General features: G+C 34.5%; 1 protein-coding gene across 3 annotated transcripts; it reads left to right on the plus strand.

The window, feature by feature from the left end:
- LOC141461693 (uncharacterized) lies at nt 1-27317 on the plus strand. 3 transcript variants are annotated; one of them, XM_074142932.1, is made up of 23 exons: nt 1-309; nt 1564-1695; nt 5502-6850; nt 7958-8388; nt 8987-9206; nt 10682-10987; nt 11066-11209; nt 11427-11546; nt 14043-14300; nt 14968-15198; nt 16197-16375; nt 17399-17744; nt 18922-19002; nt 20482-20634; nt 21705-22052; nt 22609-22817; nt 22901-23030; nt 23860-23928; nt 24018-24087; nt 25190-25265; nt 25372-25556; nt 25693-25945; nt 26158-27317. In XM_074142932.1, the coding sequence occupies exons 2-23, from the start codon at nt 1569-1571 to the stop codon at nt 26321-26323; spliced, it is 5451 nt and encodes a 1816-aa protein (XP_073999033.1). In that variant the 5' UTR covers nt 1-309; nt 1564-1568; the 3' UTR covers nt 26324-27317. The 3 variants fall into 3 exon arrangements, with proteins under 3 accessions (XP_073999033.1, XP_073999034.1, XP_073999035.1); XM_074142933.1 differs by having other exon boundaries at nt 12-309; nt 1557-1695; XM_074142934.1 differs by lacking the exon at nt 1-309 and adding an exon at nt 3351-3423 and having other exon boundaries at nt 1563-1695.
- The last annotated feature ends 462 nt before the right edge of the window (nt 27318-27779 follow it).

The following is a 27779-nucleotide window of genomic DNA, read 5'->3' on the forward strand; positions in this document are numbered from 1 at the left end:
AAAGTTAGGACGGATATTGGTGTTTGTAGGGAAGCGATGTTCATCCAATAGGTTGAAAACTGAAGTTATCTGATATTTTTCGAAATATCCGGAAAAAAGTTTTAAAATTAAATTCTGAGTTATACTTAGAATCATTTCATACTGCTTAATTTTTTATGACAATATTTTATTAAAATTATTGCTGCTCTAGTGAAGTTATATTGAAAAGAATATGAATGTGAGTGGTTTCATAATCCCAATTTTCTTTTAAAACGGAAATCCAGAAAGACAAAATGATTACGCAAGAATGAAGGTTGAACCAAATACTTGGTGAGTTTTGGGTCTAATACTTATTATGGGATATGTAAACAAATAATGACCGTTTTTAGGATATCGAAAAAAAATGGATGAAGCTTTGACTTGTTTGAATAAATTCTATCCAACTGCGTGTCTAGAAAATGTAACCATTTTGTAAAATGAAAATTCTTTTATCACCCTTTAAAGGTCTTTTTTTATTATTTTAAATATAGTCCGTTGTGATTGACCGTTGCAAGCCATCTTTCTGCCAGCTGTTGTGTCTTGTACCCATACGTTATATTTTATACCGTTACCTTTTTTTAAAAAAAAAATCAAAAAATTCAGCACTCCAGTTTCAGCTTCGGTGAAGGTATTGATTATTTTATGTGATACATAATTGCCGTGGACCAATGAAACTAGCTTGACAAGGTAGTGGGTGTAACAGGTTGCCTGAAGATCTTAATAGGAAGAGAAATTATTGCCAATTTCATTCAAAATTTTGTATTATTATTTTTGTCTAAGCTTTCAACCAAGGGACATCTTCGGGGCTCAAAAGTTGATGTTTCTTCTGTTTAGGTACTTTAAACCTTTATGTTAAAAATGTAAAAAACACATCTATAAATATAAGCCCTGAAGTGCTTTGGTTGAAAGCTTGGAAAAAATAAAAGTTATGTATGAAATTGGCAATAATTTTTCTTCCTCCTAGATCAATGATTCAGTCACCAAAAACGATGAACAATATTCTACAAGATCTTAAGTTTTTTGCTGAATCAGACCGGATAGTTGTAGGCGAGAGTTATCATTCTGGAACTAACTTGATCACGATTGTCAAGACTGTAAAACATCGGTTATTTCTAGATTGTTGTTGATACTAAAGACACCTACATAAATTCTGTCAAAAATTTGTCATTAATTATTCTTTCATGACTCAAGAAAACTTTTAAAATTGATTTTTCAAATTGCTTTGTTACTCCAGTCGGAAGTGCTGTTTGATCACGATTCAGCCATAGACAGTTTATCGAAGGATTTTGCCAGAAAATGTAACCTACCATCACTTATCCCAATTCTTTTGTTAAAAGGCATGTTTGGTAGAAATTAGGCAGTAAATATAGTGGTAGCCGCCTTTTAAGTGTATATTCATGTGCCACTGCCCAAAATTTCCTTTTTATGCGTTCAATGTTATGAAGATGGCCGAATCATTACATAATACAGTACTAGTACTGCGTCAAATGTACTATTTCTTGTGCTTAGATCGTACAATAGATATTATGGATTTGAAGGTTTCAGGTAAAATGGACTGGGAGTCTTCAGAGATGTGTCGCGACAGTATTGCTGTACTACCAGAAACTGATCCACTCGCGATCAGTGCGACGGACAGGTGCCTCAATATGTCCTGGATACAGTACAAGAGATTCATAGGTAATGCTGTAGAGCTCTATTTTAGATAGAACTATACTTTCCCCATCTCAGTACATTGTCCGGATCTACCACTGTGTAATATTAACGTGGATCCACCTTATATTCTAAACTAATCTCAAGCCCGTACAATATACTGATGTGATACCTATTAAAAAATAATCAACCTAGTTTTTAAACCGAGGAAACGACAGGCGTGACTCAATAGTGTACAATCTACCATATGTATTGTGGGAAACAACCATTGATTTTAAACTGCTCATTTTCTGTAAAAAAAAAAAAAAAAACGCCGTTTTTTTTTTTTTTTTGCGCATCGACTGCTAAGGTCATTAGCGCCCCAAAACGCCCTGTTTATTACCAGATATTAAGATAAATTACTCTAGCCCAGTGGTCGGCAACAAAAATTTTGCTGGTTGGTCACATTACTTTTATTTTAGATTACATATTGTCTAAGAGTACAGAAAATAAGAAAAAAATTACAGATGGGATAATTCAATATATCTTATACAGATAATTAAAAGTTTATTTTCATCAAATCCTTATTTATAACTAGAAAGATATCATAAAATGGTTGTAGAAAAGAACAAGTTGAAACGTTTACCCGCTGCGTAATAATAGAATTTCATCACATTTTTGCGACACATCTCAATACAAGCACACTTTAATTCGTTAGCAAGAATTAAGAATTGTTTACTGGTTCACTAAAATTTTCCCAGTGGGTCATGGTGTCCCGGGAGTCATAGGTTGCCGATCACTGCTCTAGCCCCTCAATAACTTTAATTTCAATATGATATACAGATCTACACCTTCATTAAGATTCACTTCGACTAAGTTTTAACTAATTACACGGTAATTTATTATATGCTCGTGACGTCCCCATTAAGGAAATATAATAATAATACGGAAAGGAATTTTCATTTTTCAGAAGACCTGTCTTATCATTGAATAGAAAAACAGGTTTACTCCATTTGATTTTGTTTACTTTTTTGGGACTACACTTTTTTTTATATTTTAACTGAGATCATTCTAATTTATTTTAAAATACTGTTTGGGCAGCAATACCTGTTTTAATAAGTTCACTTATTTGTATAAAACAAAATTTTTGTTTGTCAAAATATCACATTATAACACGTATGTATATGTACACATTTGTATTATGTGTACCCATGTGCAATGTATAATGTGTATTGCTGAAGAGCAGCGCATGTCTAAGTGATCTACAGAAAGAAAATACAAAGTATCAAAAATACTCCAACAAAAAAAGGATGTTTCCTAAATTATTCTACCTTTATTAAGGTTAACCTCAAGCATGCTCCTATTGCTAAGCACTACAATGTACAAGATCTATTTTGGGGTTTAAACGCCAGAAACTCGTTAAAGCTGTATAATTTACATCGTCTTGGTAGACGGTTCTGTATTGGGCGGAATTAAAAGATGTCTTTAAATCGCCATTAACAGAACACTATCCAGATTTTTAAGGGAACCGAAGAAATTCCCCCTTAGTACAATATCTACACATATATTCTTACATTACGACAGGTAAGTCATTTATTTATCAGAGGGAGTACAATGTATATGTCTGCTGTATTTATGTTATTGTACTTTAAACATAATGAATGGAAATACTAAATGTTATCATTTTTATTTTATTACCTTAGCGGACGACGAACTAATGACGCTGTTGCAATTTGGCTATAAAACAAAGGATTCCGATTTGTGCTAACAGTAAATGTAAATTGAACCAGTATTTTTACAGTTATTTCCATTTTGTAAATATTATCAATTCCTAATATATTAGTTATTACATATATTGAATTAAACTATGTGCTAATTAAGTATCCGAACACCGGTTTGTTTTAAATGAAACTTTAGCAGAACAAAACGTCAGTAATCTGTGTGGCCGCTTTTATTCCTTATAACTGCTAACAAACGATTTTTCGTGGATTAGACCAATGTTTTTGTCACAGTCGGGGGTATATCAGACCAATCCCGTAAAAGTTTTTCTTTCAGTTGATTTTGGTTTCTAATTTTTTCAAGTTCCTTCTAATATGGGACCATAAATGTTGAATTGGGTTCAAATCAGGTGATTTAGGTGAAGTCCGAAGCTGTGGAGTTAGAGCGTTATAAAGCAGCTGCTCTTGTGTCTTTCTCGCCATATGTTTGAGATCATTATCTTGTTGGAAACGGAAAGTGCTTTCTAGGCCGAGTTTAATTACGCTGGGAATTACATTTTTTCTTCAAAATGTCTTTGTTAACATTTTGATCCTTGATTTCTTCTATAATATGTACATTGCCAACTCCAGCCTGGCTCCACTAACAACAACCCCAAACATGCGCACCGCTACCTCCATGTTTTACCGTCGGCAACATGTTTTTTAGTTTTAAATGTACCCCAGGTTTACGCCATACTTTTTTATCATCGGACTCTGATACGTTGAACTTGCTCTCATCCGTGAAAATAACTGTCCCCCAAACATTTTCTGACTTATTTAAGTATTCCTTTGCAAATTCAAGGCGTTTTTCCTTGTTATTCTTACTGATATACGGTTTCTTTTTAGGCGTGCGACCCATGCAAATTATGTTTTTTTTAAAGTGTTTCGAAAAGTTTTGTAACTGAAACATTATAGTCCCGTTGAAGAATACCTGTTATTTATGGAGTACTTGTTGATGGGTTGCTATTAATTTCCGTGAGAAGTTGGTTGCGGTTCAACTTTTCTGGGCGACCAGAACGAGATCTGTTGTTGACTCTCTGTAGTGAGCAATTATGTAATGAATCGTCCCTGGTGGTTTCTCAAAAAAAATTTCCTATTTCGCGAATAGATTTGCTTTTTTTATGGAGATTAATAATAGCTTCTCATGTGGGGCGAAACTAAATAAGTGCTTCATACTCAGATCAAGGTATTAGTGTCCAAACTATCAGGTCCAAAGGTTCCTACTTTGCAATATAAGAGTATTTACATAAGTGTTCGGGAACTTTATTGTTAGCGATTTAGTGGTTCCCAAATTAGTAAAATGCCAATTAACAGCTCTGGATTAATTTATTGCCTCTAAAATGGTTAAAAATTAAATAAAAAAAGTTACGTTTTGGCATCGGCTGAGTAATTATATTTACATTGATTGCACCTAATAGTTCAATTCAACATTGGGTGTTCAGAGACTTTTTTACTGAGTGTATGTTTTGTGGAAGGTTGTTTATCTGGATTATGATGTCAACTAAAAATGCATTTTTTATTTACTTCATTTAAAACCAGGTACGTCGGTAAATGCGAAAATTTTACATGAAACTGCTGGACTGATTTACATTATACTCCTGATTGATATACGAAAACGGACATCTTTCTCAAAGGGCGAGATAGTTGAAATGATGACAAAAAGTGAAAGATGAACTTGTAACGTTTAATTAGTGAATGAAAGATAAAATATCAACAATGAAATACAATATTAAAATTAAACGTATACCGTAATAACTGTTTATGTGAAAATTGTCTAATAGGTACATATCTATTGCTAGTTGCTAGGGCCAAAAGCGGTTTCTCAAGTATTTCCCAACTCACAAAAATATTTTCCAAAAGCTTAATAACTGGAAAGTCTATTTGCCTAATTCACCTTTGCCATTGATTATTTTGTCCCTTCTACACGCTATTGTGAAACTAGAAGCATGTTTCTATAATGCCGATACAATTTATAAAATCTACCTTCTATAAAATATTGAATTAAACCATATCTGGTTAAATACCGTGGGACTAATTAAAAGTTTATTAATATATATTTTGACCATATTTTTAATTATAACTGTTCTGTTTTCACAGGTTCGTCACCCAAGAAATATATGAATAAAAATCTGCAAAATAAAGAACGACTTAAGGATAGGTTTATTGGTGAATACCAAATTGGTAACAATGGCCATTCGAACAAGAATCCAATTAAAAATAATGAATATATCAGGGAATTTCTAGATGATATTATTTTAAAAAAAGATGATCTAAATTCGATGAATAATAGGCTAAATATAAAAAGTGATAGTTTTTTAAGTGTACAAGAGATGACGGTAACCTTTAATATTGGGCCATCTTTTATACATTTGAATAGTGTTAATCATTTTACTGGAAGAAAATTTAATTATCTATTTAATAGTTACAATAGAATTAACAATCGTCAACCTATAATTAATAGAACTACCACTGAGAGAATCACTGATAAACATTGTAATAAAAATAGACTGAATAATCCTAGAACTAATACAATAATAAAATTAAACGTGTACCGTAATAACTGTTTATGTGAAAATTGTCTAATAGATACATATCTATTGCTAGGAAATCAATCGATTGAATTGTATCTGGAATTATTAAATGTTTTAAATATGGACTGTTGTAAAGCATGGGATCTCGAATGGGTTAGAATATTAACAGAACAGTTGAATATATTTTTCTCATGTTATAAAGATGGAATCTTCTATGAACGTTTGTTAGAATCAGCTAGTATTTGTGCAAAATTGTTGCTGGTGAAAAATTGTAAATATGATTTGTTAGAATTTAAATATAGCTACTATCAATTTTATAATAGTTTATTTAATTCTAATACTAGTATTGTTCAAAATAATAATAATAAAAATAATGATAGTAATAGTAGTCACAGTCATAAAATTTCTACGAAATTTATTACAACTGGGAAAGAAGAGCTGGAATGTATCGACGGAATCGCTTTTCTTACATTCAAAACTGAAAAAGATATGGCTGAGTATACAAATTTAGAGACGAACTATTGGAATAGGTTAAAGATTATAGATCATAATACACCTATTGTTATTAATAATACGAATAATAATAATAATAATGATGATGATGATGATAATGAGATAATACCAACTAAAACTACAGATATAACAAAGATTAAAGGTTGGCGTAATAAGTTATTCACATCTTATAATAAATCTGTTAAAACAAATAATAGTAATAACAAAAACAATGATGATAATAATGAATTGACTAAGCAGATACTAGAGAAAATGGCAGAGAATTTCTTAAATAATCAGCTGCCTGAGGAAGACAATATGTCAGTAATTGCAAAATTACAGGACATGGGTGTAAAATGTGAAAAAGATAAAACGGATGTAGCAAATCCCAAAGAAGAAAAGCTTGTGGTAACTAAAGTGGAGGTAGGTTTTTTTTAAAAAAAAAAAACTTCGTTGTACACTTTTAATTATTGACTTGCTTTTTTATTGGATGTAAATGTGTGGGTGTTGGTGTGTGTATTCTTTTTAAAGGCCTTTTATGTTCCGTGAGTGTGAGTGCGATATCTCTCGCTCTCAATTCTATTGTCAAGGTATTTTTCAGATCATTAATGCCCGAAGCAGTTAGTGACTTGCACAATGAAGAAAGATCTAATTTGAAAACAGTTAATTCGGGTTTTCCCTAGGGTTCACTTTATGGTCCTCTTTTGTATTGTTTCAACTTAATTATGTCATTAAAAAAAAATGTAAATATTACGCTATATGCGGATGATATTACATTAAGGAATAAAAGGCCTTAACAAAACATCAATCGAACCAACTTGTAGCTGGTACCTTTTAAAGTTATCTGCGAGTACCGCTTGGTTTACTACAGTCACCGCTCTATCAAGGCCAACTCCCCCTTATATTAGGGATACCCTCCATAAAGGTACCCGGAGGCTTTAACTAACAGAGTTAGAAAAATGAGATTAAATCTTTGATTTTATAAGTCGTAGCACGTATGTTTATGGTATCTCTGATCGGTTTCAGACTTTCATCCATCATCAGAGGAAGTTTAATCAGTTTGGTGTAGAGATTTCTACTTTACGGTCTTACTTACATTACAGTCTCGTACTACACTGCTTGCTGATAGAAGGTAGTCCGTAACCGGACAGGAGTGTAATAAAAATGCATGCTCTCAAAATCAAAGATATTATTGTGCACTACAGACCCAATGATACTTTCAACAGGTCAAATGTTATGGGACGATGGTTAGAGCATAAAGGTTCCTGCGACACGTGCTAATTCGTAATAGGGTGTCCAGCTAATCTGTAGAGAGGTCTCTTTGACCGGTCAGATCTAAATTACTCATCTACCGGCGAATGAAGCTTCTTCACTAAGGCGGCATGCTTTGTAGTACCACTTAAAATGCCTCAATAGTATTAAGAGAAAAATGGAGAAAATATTAGAAACAAATTTAAATAAAACAAGCTTTTTCAAACGTCTATATTTGTTTATACGTTTATAAGCTCACGTGTTTAATTCTTCTTTCAGGTCCAAGAAGATATTCCTTCAGAAGATATTACAGGCAAACTATTCGACTGTAAAGTGAAGAATAGTGTATTTGAAAGCGATGCGTTGGATGAGTTTCTGAAAAACAATTCTACGCTCAACATCAGCTATGAAATACCAACCCTACATGCAGCTGAGAAGTTGAAACATCGCCAGAGTCCACCAACTGTATCGCAAACCATTGTAAACACTTCTCTCCAGAGAAATAACGTTAATTGTGAATCTAGTCCGCTTGATGTAGATTGTGAAGTGAACTTGAAACAAATTGGTCTAGTAAAGAGTCCTGAAGCAGTTCAGGATAGACATGATTTTGAAGAGATCACAATCAAACATGAAAATTTGGAGAAGATACAAGAGTTATCACCGAAACTAACAAGAGCTGCTCATAGGAATTCTCAAAACAGTAACCCAAGGTGCGTCACAGTTAAATTCTCCCCATATTTTGTAACATAATAAACAGACTATGAAGGTTGCAGCGTCCCATACCTGAGCTATATTATTCAATCACTGATTTTAGTAATCTTTGGTAACACTCATCACAGGAGCTTGTAGGTTCAGGTGGCGGACACCTGAAGAAGCTGGGGATCTTAGAAGGTGATTGAACAGATTGGTCATGAATAGAACGCATTCAATAATACAGATATGTACTTCTTACTAAAGCTGGCTTATATCTTCCCTTAAACCTTGGCTACATCTTAGGGTATTTCTTACATAAGGTATTGGATGGGGCGAGAGGGGACTAGCTGAAGAAGCTGAACACACACTGGCTGCTGTGTGTGTAAAAAAAGGCTGCAGTGAATGTGCTCTGACTAGCTATCAATACAGAGCAGGTCTCAAAGCTCCGGGCCATCAGCTGGAGCTGGTAGATATTTGCCAAGAACCTCGACATATTCTAATTATTATGTACTCTGCGTTAGCTGAAGGCGTAGGATAGGCTGGGAATGGAGGTAGAGTAAAACTCAGCACCCACTGGATCATTGTATTATTTTCAAAAGATCTTCTTATTTACAGGTACATATGGGTCCAGGGACGTCCAATCCAAGTAGTGAACGGGATCAAAGATGACGATATGATCACAAAAAGTGCCAGAAATTTGAAACTCCCACAGGTAGCAGCTAAGTCTTCGGTAAAAAGATCAAAGGAATCACAGACTGACTTCCAGAACCAGGATCTGAAAGAGAATGTTCAGCTGATACATGACTTCAGCCTTGATCACGAGGACATGTTTGAGGTATTCTGCATTTTATGACTATACAAAAAATGCTTATCACTTTTTATTCAACAAATTAACGACTCTGAGAGGTTCTGGGAGTGGAATCTATGAATAAGATATAAGTTGTAATAAAGGTGTCAGAGGGCATTGCCAGGCTGTTTATTGAGATGAAAGCTATTAAGCGTACTGCTGGAAACGTAAGCCATCATTTGCTACGCTATAAACCGATTTGTAAGCCTACATATCATACTCTTTCCTTTCTTGCAGGCAGTAATCTCCAAAAGTTCTGTTTACTCGAAGTTCGTATTTGTATAAATTCTTTTACAGGTAACAAGTAGATCTTGAAGCGGAAGAGCATCAGATGTCAGGTCTGAACTGTACGCTCAGTTAGGGAAAAGCTATAAATTCAAATCTTCTCATACAACATGGCCCTGCAATGCCTTCCCAAAAGTACTTTTTTATTATTATTAACCTCTTGGATAATAAATTAGAGATATTACTGCCAGGGATATTTTTCAACAAAAACGGTGAGAACGTGTTCTCATTGAGTGAAGTCGACGTGGAATCGCATGATCCTCAGCAACCAGTTTAAAATGAATGGTCTACTAATAACACCACACGAACAGCATCACTTTTTTCTCAAATCTTTCTCTTCGGAGACGATTATATATAGCTAGTTATCCTAATCTTATGTATTGTTAGCTCGGATAGCCTGCAGTAAACCACTCTTATCATTCGCAAGTAATTGATTCACTTGATAAAAAGAATAAAGGTAAAGTAAAGTAATCGCCTATTTTTTCAGGCGGGGCTTAACGTCCAACTACGATTTACTTGTCGTGGATGGAGGCGAATAGCAAACGTACTTTACTATTTCTCATTTAACCATTAAATAAAATCCAAGGCCAAGACCGGGAATCGAAACCAGTACCACAATGCATTTTAGCTTTGCAGGTCTCGCCTGATAAAAAGAATATTGCTCGGTGGTTTTGAATAAAAGTTTTTTCGGACTTCAAGTGAGGTGTGCAGCATGAAGTATAGCCGTTAAGTTGATGTGGAATAATTCTGAGAAACTGAACTGCTGGTGGCGAGATGTCGCCTAATTCTCTTGAAAATTTTCTTATACTAATGTTCACTTCTACAGCTGGCGCTAGAAGTGTTAAATCACTTTTGTTTTTCTCTTACAGTTTTTCTTTTTTCATCAATTCATAAGGCGAGATTTACTATACTAAATGAGGAAGCTACATGATCTATTCACAAATAAAGCATAATCTCAAAAAAATTAAACAAAAACCGTCTCATAAAACTTTTTTGAAAAGAAGTAAAAAACGTCTATTTGTTCCCTGAATGAATTATAGAAATGAAAAAAGGTTTGATGAACCCTGAAAGAAGTAAGAAAAATAAAAAAAAAAAATCTGAAAGATATTTTCTTCTTTCCTTTTCTGACATTTTAATATTTCTAGTTTATGCTAAAGTAATTTTGTGTTAATTTGCAGGTGGACATAAAAAGACCTAGATTGTTGACAAATGTAGCCGACTCTGAAAACGATTGCATCCCGAGGGAATTTGAAGCGCCAAACAATTTCTTGCCAAGTCTCATACCAGTCTTGCACAATTGCACCAAATTAAACACCTATCTATGCAATTGTAGGCAATTTAGCCTGGGGATGATATTGACCATTGGTAGGCGACGATATCTGAGTAAAATTGCTGCCGATAATTTAGCGTTACTCAATGGGAACGATAAGGTGATCAGTGAAAGAATGGCCACGATCGCTGCATCAGCCGTGTTTACAACTCAGGTACAAATGGTAGTTTGCATTAACTATAAACCTAGAATTTTAAAAACAACCACTGCAGATAACACGCTTTTGTTCCAGAAATCGATACTGACCCGCATTGTTGTTCCTGTAGTGTCCAAGGAGATTGTAAATGCTGTTAAAAATTGGGATCAAAAGTTAGCTTACGATAGACTAGCTCAAACAATACCAATGTCTAACTCTAGGGAAGATGTGGATCCGCAGGTATGGTTTCAAACCGTACAGGACGGGCTTAAGAACTGAAACTCTCAGTCACATTAGACCCTTTTTATTCGACTGGCACTGTTTGCTGATCACAAAACTAAAGCTGGCCAGATCCCTTGTTAAGTTGTGGTGTAGGCCAGTAAAATACTGGCAACTGGAGAGATACCTCGAACTCTCAGCTATACAAGTTATAAGCGTTCTTCTGTTTTTATTACAGGTCACTGACGTAGTAAACAAAATACTGGACTATGTTGAGGAGAAGTTAGCGTTTAAGGATATTCCTTACGATCCGCTCTATCTACCTAAAACCACAGAATCACCTAAAAAAATTAAAAAGGTAACGCAAAATATGTATCTTACTCCAATGAATGCGTTCACTGCCATAATTGTGCCTACAATTTCCTTTATCTTGGTATACTGATTACATATAGTATGTAGACTTTTATTTGAAACATTTTCCAATGAAAATTCATTTTTATGTAGAGGGGAGGTTACTCTTCTCTTTAAAATAGCATTTTAGCAAATTGCTTGGGCCTAATTCATTGACTCTGTATAATGATGATGAAAATTTAAAATGTGCAGTTTTAGAAGAATGATTCATTGCAACAATCCTATATTGAACAATTCGTAAAAATTCGGAGTTTTGCGAAAATTTTACAAAATTATGAAAGGTAATAAAAGATATACGTCTGAGTGTTTGTAAAGTATGGGACTGAATGCTGATACAAAACTTCATTTGCGTTTTTTTGCAAATTTGGGGACGAACTTTAAATAAAACTCTGCCTAGTTGTTCGCCATTAATGTCTTGAAATTGACTGTTATTGTATAGGTGTCGCACTCCCACTCATAAGTATCATTTACTGTATCATAATTGAAGTCATTAATTGAAGTTTGAAGAAGAAATTTGTGAGGTAGAACTTTAAGCATTGCAGTTAGAGAAAGTCGTGTAAATATTCACGCTAGATTTTTACTTTTCTTAATCTACTAAGTAAGAGAAAGTATTTTATTCGAGTTGATTTTCGATTTTGAGTTTTCAGCAGATATATCAGTTTTGAGGCCACGTGAGTACAAACAGTGATTTTTATAAATTTGAGTGTGAGAGTTTGAGTGTGTATATGTATGTATGTATCCACAATTACTCAAAAAAGAAAAATCGCTGGAAGTTCAAATTATGTACACGGCAAAAAAATTAAAGGGCCACTTTGTATTGTCGTTCTTCCACGTCAATGAGTGCACTCAATCAATGAGGGCTATAACATTAATTGAGGAAGGCCTAGGAAGTAGGCTGGCGATTGGGAGTGAGTCATTCTGTAATCCTGCGATTATGGGGGAGATACCAGGAGACAGGAGGATTCACGAGACGACCAGGGCACGGCCAGCCAAGATCCACTTCATTAAATGAGGACCGATTCTTGCGGTTACAAGCCCTCAGAAATCGCCAAACCACCTCACTTGCTGTTCAAAGTGACCTCAGGCGTGCCACAGGAACCTCAGGTGATTTTTGCTCAAACTGTTCGTAATCGGTTAAGGGAAGGTTGCCTACGTTCCAAATACCCGATAAGAGTGCCACGATTGACCAGAAGGCACAAAATCGCCAGACATCTGTTTGCCAGGGACCATTGCAATTGGCACATCGGGCTATAGAAAAAGTTTTCTCCTCTGATGATTCCAAATTTACTCTGTACAGAAATGATGGAGAATGAGAATTTGAAGAAGAGGAAACGAACGTTTTCTCCCTTGTGCACTACAACCAACGTTACCATTTGGCGGCGGATCAATTTTGGTTTGGGCAGGAATTTCTTTCACCGTCAAAAGTGACTTGGTTGTGTTTGCGAATGGAACTTTGACATCAATGAAGTGTTACGAATCCACGTCCGCGGAAGAGCACTTACTGGTGGAGATCAATTCATTTTCATACATGATGGAGCCAGCCCTAATACTGCAAATGTGGTACGTGAGTTCATAAATGCCAATAACATTCAGACTTTCGGCTGCTAGCTTATAGCCTGGTTTTGAATCCGATTGAACATTTATGGGACCAGTTGGGCAAAACATTCGCAATCGTCCTGATTCGCCACGGACATTACAAAAGCTGTAACAAGTCCTAAGAGAAGAATGGGAAAGAATTCCACAACAAAACATCAGGTGCATAATAATGAGCATGCCAAGACGGATGCATGTTGTTATTCAAGCTCACAGTGGCAATACGAGAAACTGAGCACACAATAAAAAAAAATCAAATTTTTCTGTATTAACTTTTTTTAAATTTTTGCACAATTTTAGCAAATTTTGTCTTTTGTAAAAATTTATCTTATAAATTGGCATACCTTCTTTTCCCCATCATTATTAACACTCCTCCCTGCACTAATAACAAAGTGTTGTCAGCCTTAATCTTCTAAACAGGTTGTACTGTGGGCTTTTTCCAGTGGCCCTTTAATTTTTTTGCTGTGTGTATTTAGAGTAGGTGCCAAAAGTCTGCAGTAATTTTTTGGTCAAAAATCGATGTGGTATTTTATTCACACCAGATTTTTCTGTATTAGGACACTTGATGTAGTTGAATTTTGATTCCATATTAAAAAAAAAAAAAAATACCTTCGTAATTAATTGAGTAACATCTACCTCGGTATTTTGGCCAGTAATTGAAACTTTACTCTCCTCTCATGTACAAGAGCTTATCAGGTGGATTGAGTAAGAGAAGTTGGTCAGCATGAATTGTGGTGAGATCAGTTGAGATGTAAGTTCTGCTGACCCTTTTTTTTTTCCTTTTTTTCATTAACTATTGTGCTCTTTAATACCAGCGCAGAATTGTTAATTCTTTATTCCATTGTTACAGGAGAAACAACCCAAGTCCAATTCTAAAATTGTAAGGGAATTGAGAAGATTAATAAACGTCTCGATAATCGATGAAAGTGACACAAATTCAGTGAAAGTGGAGACTAGAAGCTGTTGTGGCAATGAATACTGTATTAAGGGATGCATTTGTAATAGTCTGAATAACAAGATGCAATTTCCGCTACATTGTGGCCGAATAGCATGTATGTTTGATTGTAAATGCAACAATCGTGAAGTTTACGAAAACAATGTCTTGAAGGTGAGTTGTAAGATTTTTTATTATTATTTATTGACTGCGCACAGAGCTTTATCAGTTTACTGCTGGCCTCCGGACTGTATCCTCTCGTTACAGACAGCACTCTCCGTCAACAGACAGTGACCTGCTCCTAGAAATTAAAAAATCTAAGGGCAGAAACTGGTTTCGAAAGTATCCCGTTGGAATCCAGTATACGCTGAACACTGAGCTAATCCTTTCCCTGAGTTGTAAGATTTGTTTGAGTTAAAATCGTGTGATTATGTTTAGCTCATTAACTAAACTTCATTAATGATAAACTCGAAAAGTTTGGAAAGTTTTCTAGATCTGGATTAAATACTCTTAAAAAGTATTCGCAAACACTGAATGTAACCTCATTTCCCTCTCACAAGCGTTTGACCATAGGGTGTACATTCACTGCTGCCATTGCCAATGCCTTAAGAGTATTCGAAAGGAAAATACTTGATTTCTGCACTTATAAATTTGCTTTTAGCAAACTCTCTGTACTTAAAAACATTTTAACGTCATGAAATTTTAAGACATTGTAAACTATACCTTTTCTGGAACAGACGCTTAGCCCTGTTTTATATGACGTCCATTGTTGTTCAATAAGGACGACCACTTTAAGAATGATAAATTTTACCTAAAATTCGTACATTGTTTGTGGTTGCAGGCTGACCAGTTAAGTGACATAGTTCTGGCCAAGGAAGAGATGACCTGGCATCAGACGATCATTCGATCTGAAGATCGAGTGGAAATCATGAACACAGTGGACAAGTCAAAACGGGAAAAGAAGTTACCGACAAGGTTTCGAAACAACGTACTCCTGGGCCGAGAGATGTGTCCCACCGGGACGCCTTCGGAGGCAGCAGAGCAAGAAACTGCTTTGCCAGAACCGCAACCGGTAAGTGGGTCGAAAACCATCATGGATCAAGTAGTAATGCAAATTCTTAATTTTGTTCTTATTCCACGGTCCCACTCTTTCTCAGTGACATAAATGACGTTATATGATTTTGTGAATATCGGCATATTCTATATGTCCATTTGTATGTATTAATTTTTTTTATTCGACTGAAATAAATTCGTTAAGAATCGACTGGGGGCTGTAGTTCTGTATGTCCACATAAGTTGATGCCAATGGTCTGAAATCTAAGGGCCCCCAAATTTCTGTTAGACACAAAACGACAATTCTAGCCCACTTGAATTAATTTGGAAAAATGGTAACATTGAATTTTAACGACCATTCTCCTCTAGTGTAGTCGCGAATCTATATCTATGAGTCAGCGAGTGTTTTAATGGTAGAGAGAAGGAACACTGTCAATCTAAGGCTAAGACCAAACAAAGCCTCTAATTGTCAGTGTCATAATTCTACAAAGAGAATAAATATTGTTAGTCCGCTGTTAAATCCATAGCCGTGTTAAATTGTCTAAGTATGAATCTGCGTTGTAATTGTAAAGGTACAAAAATTGTACAGTAAAGTCAAGCACGTTCTAATGTAACTCTGTATCTAGTTATGAAGATAAAACTAAAAGTCTTTTAGTTATTCTTTTCTGGTCTAGACCTCCTTATTGTATGTTTTTGTACTAATGCATTAATTGTAAATGTAAGAATATTTTACAGTCTAATATTTAGTATTCTGAGTATTGGTGGCGACCCCCACCCCTTTAGATTTCCGCTTTTAATATTACAATTATTAATATAAATATCATTTTCATTGTTCTCTTCCAACTTATTATCTTTAGGAAATAGAAGGCAGTATTTTCTTTCAAATCAGCTCTCCCAATTTATATTATTTTAATAGTTCATATATATCACTACTGCCCTCTTACACTATTCCCCACCAATGTAGCTATTACAGGATTTTTCACCTTCCACTGATAGTTAATTTTATTTTTGTTGCAGAAATGTGATTCGAAATCTTACACCAACTTCAGAGGTGAATCCATTAAAAAGCAGATCATCAAGAGACGATTAGCATTTTGTGCTGACATGATCAAGCATCGTCGTACGCTGGCTGATGTCTTTATTTGGTGTGGAATTCACGATAAATACAATTGTCTCTGCGTCTCCTGGATCTGTCGGTGAGGATGTTCTCGGATTGAGAGAAAAGTTTGCGCGTCGTTTTCTCCGAATGCTCATACGTTTTTTGTACTATTAACCAATTTTAAAAACAATTCCGTAGTAGATGCTTCATTCATTTCCAATCTATGCTTGTATCAGCTTGTGAAAATATTTTTAATGGAAAAACTATAACGCCAGACGAATGAGGGAAGGTCTTTTTACTACGCGGGCTGTTGAAATATTTAGAGAGGGTGACTACAACGTGGAAAGTAAGCGTGGTCCTCTATCCTTAGGTTCAGCACTTCTGACGCCAGCTATAGAAGTGGATCTTTGCATCCCAGAACACTAACAAGTGAATTAAGCGTATCCCGTTCCATTATAAATCTCAATTTGCGAACAGGTTGGCGCACTTCTACAACTTAAAATTATTAAATACTTCTTCAAAAACCCTACTCCCAATTATTTGCTTACGATGAAAAAGTTGGGTTTATTTTGGACAGTTTGAACAAACAAAAGAATAGATTAGATCAGGCCTACCAGTGTAGCTTTAAGTTTGTTCCGAAGAGAAATATTTGAGGGAAAATAGGAAATTATGACTAGGCTTTAGAAGGTTGTAGATTACATAGAACTTAACTCTCCGTTATGGGAGAAATATTCCTCTCTGGTTAATAAAAAAAAAATCATATCTTTCAAAAAGACATTGTAAGGCTGCTCACATCTAACACCAGAATGGAAAACTTTAATTTAGAGCTTTTCCCTGACCTAACTTACAGTTCTCATCTATTTTCTATAGGAAGAGCATGAAATAGTTGGTTTCTAATTATAGAAAGTTTCTTAGTTTATTTTTTATGGTCTATATTTTCAGCAGTAAGCCATAGGCAAGACAGGCATCATTTTTGAATAGTAAAATGAAAAATGAAAGAACATCATATTGTTTTGAGTTTCATTTTGGTCTCGTCTGACATCAGTGCAAATCCTCTTTATGCTTCAAATCTGAACATTATCAAGTTGCGGATTGATATTTCTTCTTTTATTTTCAACAGATTGAAAAACAACGCATTCATCTGGAGACCAGAGAAGACCACAAGATATCTTCCACATAAATTGATGACAGGAATGATGTTAAATCCAGAATACTCAAATGAAGTCTACCTGTATGACACTAAACGATTTTCAGCTCGAACTTATGGGACACCTATCGAATATAACGTAAGGAATCGTTCGGAAACGTTTCTGGCCAAACGGAAATGCGAACTAGAGAACAATGTTTTATCTTGTACGAATTCTTACATCAAAATGAAACTTTTTATGGTCAAAGACAAATTTGGACGCAAGGAAAGAAAGCCACTTTCAGAATTTGACAAGAAGGAAGTTTACAAGTCCAATACGGTAGGTTGTGTCTTATATTCCCATGAAGTACAATATATTTAGTAAACACCTGTTTAGTAATACTATAAGGGGAGCTAATACAGTATACTTCATACTGTTCCTAATTCTGAACAACGTACAGTACTACAGATTGTGTTCTAAACAACTACCAAGGCTGGACATTTTACAGATTTACAATCTATTTAGGGTTTTGGACTACATCACTCTAAAATGCTTTGAAGTCCGTAATTACACATACTGTATAATACTTATTCTCTAAACTGCTTCCCAGTCAGAAAATTGTTTAGTTTCACAACTTCTATACTAAATTAAGTCAAATGAATGTTGTAATTTTTATTATTATCAGTATCATTATGTGCTCGTTTGGGGCGGGGGAGTGGAGCGCCTTAACTGGTAATTTGGTTTTCCAAGAAATGCTCGTACGACGTTACCTAAAATATCCACATACTACATACAGGGCTTATAAAAGGAATTCGAGTATATGAGATTCCACTGCGTGAGGGGAGGCACTTTTTCCAGGGCTAGTGATGTCTCTGGTCTTCATGGGTACTATTGTGCATTAGTTCCGCTTCCCGACTACACAAAAAGAATCTAGAAAAAGAAACCAGTCGATTAGGAAAGGTTTGTCAGGAAAATTAAATGGGGTCGGGAAGATGGAGAAGCACTGACTTCAACGTCCACCATAGTAGCGTAAGAAAACCGATGAGGCACTTTAGTAGACCTGCAAAGCGTATAATGCTCCAAGTAATGCCTTTTTCGTCCTGAAAGAGAATCAGCATAACCTTCCATGCTATTAACCTCCCCAAAACAAAGTTGATAGTAGGAGGTTCTGGTTTCGAGCAAGGAAGGCATCACAGTTTCGTCCAAGAATGACAATTCACTTGCATTCACACGTTACTTTTATTAAGTTGTCAGATGCTAATCTTGGCATGGTGTGGTTTGCGGAAAGATGACTTATATTTAACATTGCTGAGATGTTATCCACACTTTTGAAACATGCAGACAACTTAAAGGCTGATGTCGCCCATTTCGATTTTTCGTATTATTTTAACGATTTTCATTTGACCTCACCCTTGAAATATTAAGGGGAACTTCAAAATTTTTATCCTGAACTGACTCCATGATTTAAGACTGAATGATCTTGCCTTAAAGAGTCAATATCATTTACTTTTTACAGGTAGAAAATGTATATATTCAAGTTGAAGATGACAGCACTGAGGATATCGACATTGAAGACCATCTGCCTCCAGAACCTGCAGTAAGTATCTTACATGTACTTAAAAAAACTGTTGGAGCTCTACCCTGTATGGATTTACCAAGATTTATATTTAATTATCCCTCACAAATTGTTCGTTCTAAAAAATTAATACTAGAAATTAGAACATTACATAGAGCTTAAACTTAACAATAATAATAATAATAAGCAGTCTTTGTTTACAAATTTACACACACAAAAAAATGACAAATTATCCATGGAATGTGGGCAGTGTTACAATTGGCAGCTGGAGTTGTGGTTGAGATGCAGAAAATGAAGTGATGATGACTGTCTTCAGAGTAATCGTGATTGCTTAAGGTGCTTAAACTTCTGGCTTGCGCTAATATGCTGAAATAATTCGATGCTAGTCGCCTCCATCCACGACACCTAATTGGTAGTTGGATGTAAAGCCCGCCTGAAAAAATTGTCATTACTTTAATTCGATGCAAATAAAGAAAAAGTTTCGACATCAAATAAAGTTTTAAAAAGGAAGTTTTTAAGAAAAAAAATTCTATAAGATAAACGCTTAAGAAGAAGATAAGAAAGAATGAAATAGTGATGATGGAGAGAGTAGTAGTCGTTCGCGCCAATTTCTGCACCTACATTTAGGCTGTACACTGCTGTAGTATTGTAGTATTCTATCCTGCTGATGTACATAATATATTCAATTAATAAATTTGTTATTAAACAGGGTTGATCGTTAAAAACTGCACGAAAAAGCGTAATGTTGAAAAACATTTAACATTGACAAATTTTGTTTTCTCTTTCTATAAAAGATCAAATTCCCAAATTTTCTTTAAATGTAGTGGGTGTATCCTCGTTTATAAGTGATTTTGTTTTTTATAACACAGATCAAATAGATTTCGAAGAAAACGTTGCTAAAAAATGGACAAAAACGGCATGTTCTGAAATTCTTTTTCTTGTTGTTGTTACTCTTTTTGTAAACAACGTAGCGGCTAAACGCGTGAACCTATTTTCATGAATGAGGTGTACATATACGTCGTCTTATCAGTCATATTACTTACCCGATGCTGTGCAATAGAGGCACTTTTTTGTTTATTAACTGTTTTGAGTATTTTAACTGTTCAATTTCCTTCACCGTCAAGAAAACACTTGTAGCTTGTATAATGTTTTATTTCAGACAATTCTTCAAATTACCTATAATTTTTGTAATTTTTCGCAATAATTTAGCATCTTGAAAGATGCTACTTCGATTTCTGTCATATATTATGTTATGGTCGGTGTCATCATTTTACATAGCAGTGGTGTATAAAAGATTACATTGCGTGTTACGACTAGATTTGCAGCTTGAGAACTAAGTGCAACTGCCTATGTACAGGTCTTTAGTACGTTGTCTTAGAGTAGTTCTTAGATGTGGCTAGAGGGGAATGTAAAGAACCACACTGGTCTCACGCTAGATATATTGTGGCTCTGCTTTGTCTTTGTCACACAATGTTCATATAAGATACTTTCTGCTTTTAGGTGCCTATAAAAGTTGAACCCGATACTGAATCTGATCCCGAAGATGCTAATGGCCATAAATGGCCAGAAGGAATCACAATGAAACATGAGCCTTCTAAATTGGAGCCTACAAATGAATTGGTCTTGCAAATACACTCTGAAGATGATAAAAAGGTAAAGTTTAATGACCACTAGCAGAGTCTCTAATCAATTCTTACTATTTATTTCATATACACAGTGTGTAACTAAAATTTTCAAACTAATTGCTGTTATAATTAATGGTTTGTGCTGAAAAAGATTGTAAATACAAAAGGGCAATTTTTTATAAATCTTTATTTACAAATTGACTTTTAGAAATCTGAAGAAAAGTGCTTTTCCGTGTTTTACTGATTCATAGTTACAAAAATATCCGGAAAACTAATCTTTTTAAATTGTTTCAGCTTAAATAAACTTTTTAAACATGTAAATATTTAATGGGCCAAAGTTGTGGTAAAAAAAACAGGATGAATTCTTTCCCGTTTTTGTTTGATCACAGTTTTCATAAAGAAATGTGATCAATTTGATTCGAGTCTGATAACTGAACTGGTTATTGAATCATTTATGATTGATTGAGCAATGATTCCTTTATAGCAGTGCTATGCCTGGGAACGTTGTCCTAATACAATTTAAATTTTTTAAAGATTCCCAATGTCTCCGCCCTTTGCTTTAAATTATTCTTCAAAATAGAAGCTCGGAGACGCACAAAAAAAAAGGAAGAATGATAGCAAATTAAATAAACGCTAATTAACTGTTAAGTTTAATTAAGTGGCAATAAACAAAAAATATTATTGTAAATAAAAATTAACTTACAGTAAAAATAATTTTATATCTTGCTACGTGACAGTGGAGTTTGGAAGAAAATAAAATATGGATAAAAACAATTTGATTAAGTATTTTGGGCTCCAGTCTTTGTGGTGGTGATACTAGTATTTAGACAACACGTAACTTATCCATAGACAGGTTGATCCATTATCTAAAAAAGCACTTGCGCAAAAGCACTAACCCCTCATGTTTGAAAGTTTTTAAAAGGTTTTTTTCACACTAAATTCAGAATTAATCTTCTTTAAAAAAAAAAAAAAAAGAAGCTAAATAAGGTTAAATTTAGCTTCATCTTCTAATAAAACTTCCCAAAACTTTTAACTTTTGTAGCATTTTCAGTCGTTCGAGGCTTATTATGCTTAATCATAGCGCTTCCTTATTTTCAGGAAGTTCGAAAAAGCATTCGTGTACCAGCTCAAACGATCAAATCAGTATTGAAGCAACCAATGATCAAGTCCTATTCGAGGAATTCAAAAGTGGAAAGAAGCGTATCCCCAGTGGAACATCAGTCCAGGAAAAGTGATATTCATGATAAGCGTAGATTATCACAAGGTGATTCTGAAACCCCAAAAATCACTGATAATATGTCTGATACTAGTGATCAGTTTGAGAAAGCAATTTTTAAAAAGAAACGGTTAAGCTGCCGTTCAAAAGCATCCAAGGATAAGGAAGTTAATGTTGTACCTTCACATCTTCCGTTCAAAGACAAGATCGACACAGAGTTGGAGGGTGATGTAAGTAATTTTTATATTTCTATATTAATGGGAACCATTTGCCTGCCTGTAATATTCTTCAAGAACAGATTACCATCTGCAAAATATTAAAGCTCTTAACAACCTCCACTCAGTACAAAGTACAGACCTGTTACCATTATAAAAGGACCGAAATATGCCCCGACTGGTGCAAAATACAGATCTATCACCTAAGGAATTGTATTAATTATATAAGGAACTATAAGGTCACCCTTCAGTGCTGCAAGTCAGTATAATTTTTAGAGCAATACCACCCATATTATGAGGAGCTTAGCCTTGCTGCTGTTGTATACCAGATAAGTACCGGTGCATATTAACAGCATATATTAAGGAGAACTAAGAGCATGCGTTAGCAATGTAACATCAGTACAATATTCATGTGTACTGTGTGTTTCTTCTTGATTTGAGAACATTTTAAATTTATGCATACACAAATTTTATTATACAATAATAAGTTACAATAAATTTATTCAAGGGGATCAGCTAGCAAGCATGTGTTGTGTTCAAATCCACCACTAAATAATATGTTTGTTTGCAGCTAATCCGTTTGGAAGAACATCAATTGAAGGATGAGATGTACGGCTCGGACGGTCTACCTAAGCTTGCTTTGTTATGCTTGACTCCAGGCATTGGATATCTGCCTATAGTCGAATTCAAACAGGATGTCCTCGCCGTTCAGGATCCTGTATTCCCTGAACTCTACCATTCCTTTAGAAATCTAGAAACAGCGAATCTATGGTTAAATAGGTAAACCTTGGAATTAAGTTTATCCTTGGAATCTAATCTAAACCAATCTATAGTGTTTCATTATAAGCATGTTTTTGTTTCAGATTTTTCAAAAATAGATTGATCTTTGAAACTATTGACACATCTCTTAAATGGGTAATCGTGAAGCCGGGCATCATTAAATTGAAACGAAGCCCACCATTTAGTCCGGCACTTCTCGAAAATCCATCGATAGTAAGTGGAACTTCTAGTAGGGCCTTTGTATGGCTTCTTATTTATACGTCTTTTCAACTTAACTCCATCTTGAATCTAAAAAGAATATCTTTTTTTAATTGCTTTAATTTGGTTTTGTTAATGGACATTGGCCATAAATTTTGGGCAGTGTAAACAACATATTGCTATCTTTTTATTGCAATGTCGTATAAAAAAACCTAAATTAATTTTATTGATGAAAGCCCAGTCCTCTCTTTTCATCAAAAATTATTAGACCAAGTGGGAAAGTGTTACTTATTTCTTTATTCTATAGCTCGAAGAATCTATCTTGTATTGGTCCAACATTCATCTTCAGATCTAATATAACCCAAACGTGCAAAATCCCAAGAACTAATGCATAGGCGTGAGTTTGTCATTAAATATTAATTTCATTTTTTTCTAGAATTGTGCAGGGTTCCTTATTCAAAATATCTTCAGTATTTTTACTGTTGCATGAGTACTTAAATCTATTTGAGAATGGGGGCAAAAAATGGAATTGCTTAAATCTCGATAATTTCTCAGCAATGAATACTCGAAACTCGGACGTTTAACTCAAAAGAAAGTAAAAAAATGATATCACTATCACTCCAATCGCTCAATGAGCTATCTGTCAAATTTAACTTTTTCAAGTTCTTTCTGATGAGATTTTGGTTGAAAAACGAATTATCATTTTTTAAAAATGTCTTTTCTCAGTAAAATTTAACAAACCAAAGTTACATGCCTTTCTGTAATGTTTCTTGAGAAAATCTTGGTTAATGATAATTTTGATTTGTAGAGTATTCACTTGATTTAATTCTGCAATGTTTATCAGGTAGTGACTAGAGATGGTGGTTTGATTTTTAAAAAAAAGGATTTTAATACAGGTGGCATTTGCAGAGGTGTAAGTATTGGCATCCTTCTGAATTATTGCATTAACTGCTATTGTAGAGTTCCTTATTGAAACCCAAACATTTTCTTCTAAAATTGCAGGCAATTAAAGTGGAACCGTTATCATTGTCTGGTAAAAGTCAGCTGGCAGTCACAGTCAAGGAGGATAAGCGTAAGTAACTTCAAAAGGTGTTTTTGTCTGAAGTATCTTCTGGGAAGGATGATATTCTAGTCTGCATGCAATTTTATATAGATATATCGAGAAATAAGGTAGATATGTTTGCCAATCTAAGCACTTCTCTCCCCTTTATTGGAACCGGACCTGCAGTAGGTACTTTGGGCATATGTCTAACTGTCTAGCTTCCGGCTATTGTTTTAATGAGAACGAAATATGTATGGTGGGAATGACTCAGCGGCTCACTGCTACCGCAATCCATAATGGTCTATTTAACATCTCCTGGTTAACTAAAGACTCAGAGCATATACAATACATACAATCGATGAGTAGTCTGTGCAGTGTAAAATGCTGATTAGACGCTTGGGCAGGTCTGATGATAAGGCCTTTCACGAACATATTTTTCAGACTCTTGGTTCGGGATTTCTTAGTGGGATGTGCTTGAGGAGATATCACTATATATTGGGCCCTATATTAGTATTCTTTTGTGAATTGATTTTTGAGTCATATGAGCAGATTAGTTTCGGAATCTATGGTTGGAAAAAGGATTATGGTTGAACAGCGTTGGTTATTTTTCTCCTTGAGTTTATTAGATATTCCGGCTTGTAAATCTCCGATTGCATCATCAATGGAAATGTATTTTTTTGACTGAAACGATTTGCCGAAAAGCATCATCAAATCATAATCTTTATGTTGCTGAAGAGTTCTTTCGAAGGAGAACTTTCCGATTCGAGTTCTTTCTTCGAAGGTCCGTTTTGCCAATATTAAATTTTTACGTTATCCTTACCCTCGCAGAAAAAAAAATATTACAACCAAGCCGATTTTCTATTTTGATTAATTAAAAACTATATCATGGTTCATGAGTTTGTGTTTGAATTTCATTTAAAACCTTTTACCAGTAAAAGTAATTTCATAGAAATTTCGAGGGAGCTGACATTTCTTGCTTCTGACATTACATTTTATTAATTTTGTGGTGTTCATCATTTAGTAAATATTCCAAGTTTTAAGAAAATATTTGCTAGGATTTTGTGAAATGAATTAAGAGAAAGTCAAGCGTGTACTTGTCAAATCATTTTCATTTTTACTTGTATATGTTTAGGTAGAGTTCCCACGGAAAAAATTGTAGATATTTGTGACAGCGATGGCAAACGTAGGAAAATCCAGTTGGAGACATTGTAAGTAGTGTTTGTAGGAAATTTTTCTTTATCAGTCTCTTTGGAAAAAAAGTCAAGAAATCAACCATTATCTAAACAAAAACAAAAAAAAAAATATTCTTTGCAGGCCGGTGCATCAGCAGATCGTAAAGAGACCAATTAATCTATTTCGTCAATATCCATCATTGAAATTGCAAGAAACTGCGGCTATCAATCAGTTAGCTAGTCAAGGCGTGACCATAACGCAGACGGTTGCCACTACTGGTCAACATTCTGCTGGCACTCCATCTTTCCTGCAAAGTAACAGTTTGTGTGAGTAACTTAACCTTGTTACCTTGTTCTTATTGAGAGTCAGCAAAATGCATGGTCCCGCCCTCAATTCTTTGCTTGTATAATGTTAGGTAAATGAATACTTCTGTAGGTATGACGTTATTAATTATAATTGCAGGTAGTAATAGTGGAGCTGTAGTACGACTGAACGTAGATAATTTGGACAAGAAATGTTCTACGCTGCAAATAAACGGTGCAGCGCCTGTGATTAAGTCTACGATAAGACCTTTGTTCACCAACAAAGGAGTGTGCATGTCTAACCAGACAAGTGGACCTATAAGACTACAGGTGACCCCGACTGGTCTAACCAACCTATCCCCAAGGACTATTTTACCAAGCAGAAGTATGTCACCACCGCCTTTAGCCATAAGGTAATAATAATATGTAACCATTATACTGTAGAACCTGAAAGTTGTTGGAATTGGACTAAACATCCACTTCTAAGGACTGACCCACTCACTAGTGGACTCAATTTTCTTTCACAAACATATAGTATAGCCCACTGCGTAAACTCACTGACTAATTCTTCAATTAACTGATAAATTTATGGATCCAGTATATACTTTAAACTGTTATGTTACAGGAGTGATGTCGTGCAGCAAAGTCCGGCTATGATTTCCGGCGTACCATTTTCTGGATCAAAAATTATCTCGCACGATGGTCGACCAGTTATCATTCATAATAACACTATAATACCTATTAATTTTAAGACTCATCACTGTAATAAACCAAAGCAGAAGATGCCCTAGCCCTAAGCATTTAAAATGGATTTTTCATTTAATCTTAGATAGTGGGAGTTAAATGAGTAAAGCATTATTTTGAAGGTTTTTAAGTACGTGTTGTTTCATTCTTAAACGCAGGACCATTAACGAAAATTGTGGATTACATCTCAATATGGTTGTCACAAAAAGCTTCAAGTGAACCTTAGGAGATCAGAAATTTGAAACTTTCACTTCCAAAACATAAAAACTTTAAACAAATATAAACATAACTTATGTACGACTCAGAGGCAAATATCTTTTGGAATAAATTGACAACTTAAAGTCGATTGTCCCATCAAAAACCTCTCGGTGCAGCATCCTACAGTCTTTGTCAAACTTATCTAGAAATATTTTAAATGCCACTTCTTGATCATTATTTCCAAGAAAGACTGGTCTGATTGAATTATTAACCATGGTCCCGGGCTAAGCTAAGCTTGAGACATGGTGGATTTCAGAGCAGTTTACTTTCCACGGATTGCTTTTTGGAGAACATTAAGTCAAAAAGAGGTCCTTAATGTGCTCTCGAGAGAACGCGTACAGGGCAGAAACAGCCATTATGCTCTGCTTTATAATACTTTTTATGGTTTCTTAGATCAGTGTCCTTATTTTTTCTTACTATTATATATGAGCCACTTGCTTTCCACTGATTGCGTTGTGTTCACTCCACTATCAAAAAGTAAGCCATTAGTAGGCTCTATGAAACTTCGAGGAAAAACAAATAGGCCTACGTCAAAAAAATGATGGAACAAATCGCACTCATTAAATGCCTGCCACGGTAATTTTTCTTAGGCGCCAGATAATTTCATAAACTTGAATTCTTTACTTATATTTCTTCCATATATTTTCTATTTCTATTATTTTGTAAATACATGCACTATGTATCACAGAAAAGCATGAGCCAAAATTCTTACGAAAAAATTATTGTTGATGCAGAATTTTCACAGAGGTTTTTTATTTGGAAATAAAATGCATTATTTATGCATGTATGTTATTATGCAATAAAATGCGTATATGTTATATTTATATATATATATATGTACATTGTTATATATATGTACATACATGTTATATATATATATATATATATGTACATATATGTTATATATATATATATATGTACATATATGTTATATATATATATATGTACATATATGTTTTATATATATATATATATATATGTACATTGTTATATATATATATATATGTGTGTGTGTGTGTGTGTGTGTGTGTGTGTGTGTGTGTGTGTGTGTGTGTGTGTGATATACCATCCTGAAATGTGGATCTTAAGGACACATGATGCAAAATGGCAGTGTCTAAAGCACGGTTAGCTGGCCATCTCTTTTATATGGGAAAGACAAAAAGGAGATAAAAAGTGGTAAAAGAAGAGAGAAAAAATAAATAAGAGAGGTAAAAGATATTTTCAATATATTATATTATTATAAAA

Source organism: Rhodnius prolixus, unplaced genomic scaffold (assembly GCF_049639745.1).
Source record: "Rhodnius prolixus isolate KJV_2025 unplaced genomic scaffold, Rpr scaffold_12, whole genome shotgun sequence".
Taxonomy (NCBI): Eukaryota; Metazoa; Arthropoda; class Insecta; order Hemiptera; family Reduviidae; genus Rhodnius; species Rhodnius prolixus.

What these genes read in the sequence shown, in the direction of transcription:
- LOC141461693 (XM_074142932.1), top strand. Translation starts at nt 1,569, where the DNA reads ATGGACTGGGAGTCTTCAGAGATGTGTCGCGACAGTATTGCTGTACTA. An exon ending in AAGTTTACAAGTCCAATACG is followed by an intron (nt 17,745 to 18,921) that starts GTAGGTTGTGTC and finishes TACTTTTTACAG; the next exon opens with GTAGAAAATGTATATATTCA. An exon ending in CAGGTGGCATTTGCAGAGGT is followed by an intron (nt 23,929 to 24,017) that starts GTAAGTATTGGC and finishes CTAAAATTGCAG; the next exon opens with GCAATTAAAGTGGAACCGTT.